This window comes from Oncorhynchus kisutch, linkage group LG6, assembly GCF_002021735.2.
Source record: "Oncorhynchus kisutch isolate 150728-3 linkage group LG6, Okis_V2, whole genome shotgun sequence".
In the NCBI taxonomy this organism is placed as follows: Eukaryota; Metazoa; Chordata; class Actinopteri; order Salmoniformes; family Salmonidae; genus Oncorhynchus; species Oncorhynchus kisutch.
The window spans coordinates 70,182,965-70,190,165 of NC_034179.2; the positions used below are offsets into that span (position 1 = coordinate 70,182,965).

At 41.6% G+C, this 7,201-nt stretch overlaps 2 protein-coding genes across 3 annotated transcripts in view; both read right to left on the minus strand.

The window, feature by feature from the left end:
* Positions 1 to 3,829, minus strand: part of LOC109893322 (potassium voltage-gated channel subfamily H member 4) — a 31,756-nt gene extending 27,927 nt beyond the window's left edge. For both annotated transcript variants that reach the window (XM_031827309.1, XM_031827307.1), the window contains exon 1: positions 2,962 to 3,829. In XM_031827309.1, the coding sequence (XP_031683169.1) occupies positions 2,962 to 3,037 (76 nt within the window). In that variant the 5' untranslated portion in view covers positions 3,038 to 3,829. The remainder of the gene's footprint in view (positions 1 to 2,961) is intronic.
* A 2,674-nt stretch (positions 3,830 to 6,503) lies between these two features.
* LOC109892240 (orexin-like) overlaps positions 6,504 to 7,201 on the minus strand; it is a 1,686-nt gene continuing 988 nt past the window's right edge. The window contains exon 2 of the mRNA XM_020484680.2: positions 6,504 to 7,084. Coding sequence (XP_020340269.1) covers positions 6,695 to 7,084 — 390 coding nt within the window. The 3' untranslated portion in view covers positions 6,504 to 6,694. The remainder of the gene's footprint in view (positions 7,085 to 7,201) is intronic.

The window sequence follows — 7,201 nt, forward strand, 5'->3', positions numbered from 1 at the left end:
AATGACATTCAAAGAAGCATTGAAAAAAGGCGCAACTTTAAATGTGTTGCATCTGAGCGTGTCTGACAAGTCAGAGACCACTACAATGACACACCAAATGTGTTTGATGGATCGCGGGAAAATGTCAGAAATAGGCTTTTGCAGGCTACGGTCCAAGCTATATCTTCTAATGGTGCGACTGCTGTCAGCATCCAAAGATGATCCAATTTAAATAAACGCTTGGAGGTAAGGATGAGAGCAGTGGTGTAGTCTATGGTGATACAGATATCACGTATTATTGGTACCTACATAGCGCATTTATGTGGATCACACTGCTGCTCTCTCATTGGCTATCTGGACTATCTGCATTGTGTCCCAACCACCACCCGCTATTGCTACTCTCTGTTCATCATATATGCATAGTCACTTTAACCATATCTACATGTACTTACTACCTCAATCAGCCTGACTAACCCGTGTCTGTATGTAGCCTCGCTACTTTTATAGCCTGTCTTTTTACTGTTGTTTTATTTCTTTACTTACCTATTTGTTCACCTAATACCTTTTTTGCACTATTGGTTAGAGCCTGTTGTATTTGGCGCACGTAACAAATAAACTTTGATTTGGCTATTTGTGCCTTAAGGCGTGTGGTTCTCGTGGATGGCTGTTCAGAAATCTGAATGTCTATTTGAACCCAATAATGGTTGAATTTAAGATGCCTATCAATCACTGTTTTTGAAACCAGTGGACAGCCAGTGAAAAATGCTATTTTACAACAGCTGCATAGTGCGGATCCCAGCCTATGGAATAACAGCTGCATAGTGCAGATCCCAGCCTATGGAATAAAAGTGGGGCTTTTATTGCTCAATCTAATTCATGCTGATAAAAAACTAAATCCATAGTCACTCTGTCACGGGATTCTTCCGTCGAAGGAGAGGAGGACCAAAATGCAACGTGGATGAAATTCATGTTTGTTTTTAATAAGAAAACTATACATGAATAAACAACAAACACGTAAACCCAAACCAGTCCCGTGTGGAACAAACACTGACACAGGAGACAATCACCCACAAAACCCAACACCAAACAGGCTACCTAAATATGGTTCCCAATCAGAGACAATGACTAACACCTGCCTCTGATTGAGAACCATAACAGGCCCAAACACAGAAACAGACAAACAAGACATAGAACATACAAAGCAAACTATGGTCAGGGTGTGACACACATGCTCAAATTTGTACACTTTTGATAGACTTAATAGGGTAATCTGTAGTTGCTACATCCATTTTTGGACTTATAAATGATATATATTAATGTAAAGATATAATTTAATCATAATATTATGTTACGCCTGCTCCCGCTCTCCCTCCCTGGCACTCGAGGGCGCCAGGCTTCCCAGTACTACGCACTCCTTCCACCATCATTACGCACACCTGTTTCCCTCGGCACACGCATCAGCGATTCATTGGACTCAGCTGGACTCAATCACCTGTTTTCATTACCTCCCCTATATTTGTCTGTTCCCAAGGTTGTTCCCGGTTCCAGCGTTATTGTTGTCATGTTGTTTTGTTCCCCCTGTTCTGACGATGTTCCTGTTCTGTCACTTGTCCATTCATTAAATGTTCAGTCCCTGTACCTGGTTCTGATCTCCAGCGGCAGTTCTTACTTTATTATATGTAGTAGAAAGCAATTGGTTAGAATAAGCCTACACAACCAACCCATAAAGTCAAATTTAACATCCATACATGGCCAGCTATGTAAACTTTAACATAGATTTTTCCTGCAATAGATGTCATTCAATTGGTAACATACATTTTTGTCTTCCTCTAATGCCTCTTAAGGGAAAAATAATCTAAAAGTAACTGAATGTAATCAGATTATGTTACTGAGTTTGGGTAATCCAAAAATTACGTTACTGATTACAATTTTGGACAGGTAACTAGTAACTGTAAAGGATTACATTTAGAAACTAACCTACATATACACCAAGTCACTCGGCTCTGTCATATCCTCACATGGTCTCTCCTATCATTGCGATGCAGATGACATTGAACTCCTTTTCTTCTTCAGCCCCTTCTGACACCCAGGTGGAGACACACATCTCTGCGTGCCTGGCAGATATCGTGCCTGGCCCACGACCTCAAGCTCAACCTTGACAAGACGGAGCTTTCTTATTTCTCCTAGATATCTGACAGACACTTCAAAACCTTATTCCTTAGGATTTATTTTTTTAACTGTCTTATTTTGTCACTTATGAATGTGTTATTCAATGTGTTTCTGTGGTATTTGGTACTAAAGGCCAAATTCAATATTTTATCAAATACTTTTCAAATATATTTTTGGGATACCTAAAGGGTTCTAAAATGTTAAATCAAATAGCTAAATGATCCATGGTAGAACCATCTTAAAACTATTCCATATGCCAGTTTATAACCCCCCCCCCCCACGTCTTAGACTCTAGATAATTTGTATTAATCCCACAGCAGCCCCCCCCCCCCCCCCCCAAGAAACAGTTGTGCTTCTCAATGGTTCTAATGCTTGACACCATGCGCTTTGAATGAGATAGTCATAAATATATTTCAATCTGTATAGTAGTAGTTCTGAGTTCAAATGTAAAGGTAACTGCCGATTCAGCCCACATATGCAGTATTTGCAGTCTCCACGAACGCAGGGACATTGCCTTTAAATCGAGCTGTAACGCTGATCTTCAGCAATACTTTGGCGATACAGATTGAATCCTGCCCAAAATCAATAGATAAAAGGTGGTCCTATTTTCATTGACCCGCTGACGCAAAATCAAAGAGGAAATCTTATAATGAAAAGTCACAATGTATTAAACACAACTTGCTCACAACTTGTAAATGACCTCACCAGTAAATTACAATCAATCAAACCCATTGTAACACTGCAGGCATCCCAATTAGGTGGGCACGGAGGGTGGCACAACGGCAGAAAGGCTTGAGTAAAGAGTATACTTACGGGTGCCATCAAAGTGGTTGGCGATGGTGTCCAGGAAGGTGTTCTGGGGGGCCAGGAGGCCCTTCATCACAGGCATGTTCTCCAACGATGAAGACACAGCTGGGCTCACCAAGTCACTCCATCCCCCAACAGACAGAGCTGAGAGGAGGGCGAGTCAGACCAACGTAACTCTGCAGTCTCCTTGTTCCTGCCTCAGCACTCAGCTACAGGTCAGCTGGGCATCAGTGGCATTTACCTCAGTCTCAGGTTTATAGCCTTCTTTCTTCCACCTTTCCTATTCTTTATCCGAAGTAGGCTGATAATCTTTCTCTCTAGCTCCTTCCTTCTCTGTAGTGTGGGTAGTTATTCCTCTCACCGTGGATCAAGCTAAGGTGTTGTAACTCACTGTCAGCTTAGAGTCATCAAGTTATGTAGTGTATCTCTCTGTTCTTCTCACCTCACAGATCAGTTTGAAGTCTCATCTAGCCCCAGCAGGAGAGCAGGATGCACACGCCACTTCCGTTATCTGAGTCAGTTCTCTCTCTCTCTCTCTCTTTTTCTCTCTCTCTTCTCTCTATCAGTCTCTGCCATTCTCTATCTCCCTCTCACCACTCTCTTCCTGTTTCTGTTTCTTTCTCTCTCCCTCCCTCTACTCTCTTTCTCTACCTCCCTTTCCTCTTTCTCTTTTGTCTCTCTCTCTTTCCCCGAAAGCGAGAACCCCCTGCTACTCTCCACTTCTCACTGTTTATTAACAATACATTTCTCTGTTTGTTCTCCTTGCGCACGCCTTCAGGCTCTATACCTTATCTTACTCTGTCCTCTCATCATCTCTCTCCTTCACACACTAATAGACACTCTCTCTTGTTGCACCCCCTCTAACAGAAACACTGGCAGTCAGTAGACCAATGAATCTCATCTGGCTTTCGCTTTCATTCTGCCTCTCTCCTCCCTCTTTTTCTGCTGCACACACCACTGCCATCATCCACTTCTGATCCTGTATCCTTCCTAGGAAATAGGGATGAGAATACCCATGTATACCTGTTGACATGCACAGGGAGGCAAATTGTACACGCACGCATGTAGGCACACACGCACGCACACAGAGTTAGAATATATAAGGAACAAGATTCACATGTATATACATAAACACATACATCATCAAAAGCCTCTAAGGTCTTATAAGCATCTTAGCCAGCTAGCACATAATGTTCCGAGAACCATGTTTCTTAGAGCTTGGTGAGAGAATAGTTGTTCTCTGGTTATTTTGCATACAACCTTCCCACCATGTTCTGGGAATGGTTCAGGATAGTTGCTTGGTCTTGGAACATTCTCAGCACATTTAAGGAACTTGACAAAAAAACTATTTCATTACTTTAACAGAACGTTTCCTAAAAGTTGAAACCTGGTTACATTTAATTTAACTTTTGGTAATGTTCTAGAAATTTTCTCCAACTGGTTTGGAATTGGGAATGTTCTCAAATAGTTCAGAGAAGGTTGAGAAACAACGTTCTTCTGTGGGAATTTCAGTACTTCTGTCATGGTTTTCCTCCTCTTCATCTGAAGAGGAGAGGCAAGAAGGATCGGAGGACAAATATGCGGCGTGGTAAGTGTCCATGGTTCTTTTAATAAGAAAATCTCAACATGAACACAACTACAAAACAAGAAACGTGCAAACCCGAACCAGTCCCGTGTGGCACAAACACTGACACAGGAAACAATCACCCACAAAATACACAAAGAATATGGCTGCCTAAATATGGTTCCCAATCAGAGACAACGATAAACACCTGCCTCTGATTGAGAACCACTCTAGGCAACCATAGACTTACCTAGACAACTAAACTGAACACAACCCCATTAATCTAATAAAACCCCTAGACAAGACGAAACACAATAAATCCCCCATGTCACACCCTGACCTAACCAAAATAATAAAGAAAACAAAGATAACTAAGGCCAGGGCGTGACAACTTCAGCATTCCGTAAAAACCACAAGAAAACATTAGTTATGTTCAAAGAATGTTTTAAGAATGCTTTTTAAAACATATACATTCTGTTCTCAGGGTCAACAAGGTGTCTCTCTATCCTCTATCTTGTTAAGTGTGTTCAGGTGTGTTGGCTGCGACCACTAATTGTCCACACCTGATCTTAAGGAGTGCTTGTTTCCTTTGAAATGCAATCTGTTTGAATAGACTAAAAATGAACAGCTTTGTATGACTGGAAAAAACATGGCATGCTAGCTCCATCCTGGAAAGAAGCTCATAGGTTCAAATCCCGCTGATGCCGTGCCACAATAAATAAGAAATGTGTGTGCATGATTAATGCCTAAGCAAATTCATTTCCATATGTCCTATCTGTGCTTGGAGTTCAAACCAACTAACCTAAACTATCCGTGTTATTAAAAGTCTTATAGAAACAGTCAGTGAAAGTTGAGGAAGTTATACAAAACAAAAACTCAAAATAAATCTTTACATTTAATTCTCAGAATGTTAATAAAAACTCCCAGGAAAACCTAAAAATGTACATTCCCAGAACCCCCAAAAAACGTTCAGTTTTAACAGTCAGGAAACTTATGGCTTCATTCCCAGAACCAATGGGAAACCAAAAACGTACATTCCCACAATATAAAAGGAACCAAATGTGCTAGCTGGGTAGCTTGGTACTGCATGAGTAAATGAATATAGAACTGTATCCCAGACAGACTCCCTCTCTCTCTTAATCACCTGTTCAAATTTGCACCTCCTCTATACCTACCAGGCGATCTGACACGTAACCGAGAGAAAACATGGCACGGTGAGCGCGTGTTGGTGAATTTCTGTCAATATGGCATGGTGAATTGTTGGTGTGTTTGTGACCAGGTGAGTGGATGGAAGTACTGTACGCATGAAGAACACACAAACAAGACTGTGGAATAGCCTGAGACTTTACTTACTTAACAATGGTTGAAATTATGTTTTTCAGTTATTACCTATATATAAAGTACAAACATTTAAAAATTATCTACAAGGTGAGAAGATCGGGACAAAAAATGTGTCAAGAGAATGTAATGCAATGATGGAGAAATACAGTGGGTCTTGACCTCGAGCTTTGGCTATATATATATATATATATATATGTGGCCTCTGAGTAACACAGAGGTCCATTCAGATTTGAGCCTTGAAGCAGCTCCATGCTGCCCCCATGAGAAAAGTTGTGAAAGAGGAAGAATCATGGAGTCAGGAGGGAGGCAGGGCAGGTTAGAATGAAAGAGAGATGGAAAATACAGCAGACCACCAGCTTTCACAGAAACCAAGGTCTTTCTGGGAAAAGTACATTTCTGGAACATACACTCACTTGAACAAACACACCTACCCATCCAGACATGTGCTCATGGCTGATTGAGGGGTTGATGATTTGGGCTGGTTGGGGCTATTGGCTATAGTGATGCCAGTGTTGTGATGCCATAACATAGACACAACTAGATGACTCAACCCTCAAGACAGTCACTTTCTTCATATTTACTTTTCCATCACCTAAAATACAAAGAGACAGAAGGGAAGCAAAGACAACGGTGCTACACGTGACCATTATCACATTTTATTACACCAATGAGATCATATACAATATTTACAACATTACTACAAAAATTACTAACACCTACTCCACAAACAAATTCAATCTTAAAGGAATGTTTTACCCAAAACCCATGTTTTCATATATTTTTCATTAGTCCATGTTTGACGCAGTCCCTCAACATTGATGTTTTCCAGATCAATCACTTGAATGGTAGTTGTAAAACCAACTGGGCCGCGGTAGTGGGGGCCGTCTCTAAAATGGGAAACAAGCACATGAGCGGTTCTGCTGTGTCTTCGGTCCTCTTTCCCATCGTCAAGATTCCCGCCGCTTGGTTCCGTGACCCGTGGAGTAGCTGATTCAACCGGTTCTGGAAGCGACGTTCATCAGTTTCTTTCCGTTTACTGAGTGTGAGGATTCCAGTGGCTGCGTCATCAGTGAGGGGTCCCCTTGTCCCCATCCCATTACCTGAGCGACAGAGCAGGACGTAAAGACGGCAGGAGTGGGATTTCTGTTTGCAACAGTTGGCAACCCCCTGAGCGTCACAGGCCAGATGAGAGACGAGTAGCAACAAGATGAGAACCTTGAGTTTCTGTCAGTAAAAGCAGATACAGTATTTCAGTGTTAGATCTTCATGAGAGAGTGAGACAGAGAGAGCGAGAGAGCGAGAGAGAGAAAGAGAGAGAGCGAAAGAGAGAAAGAGAGAGAA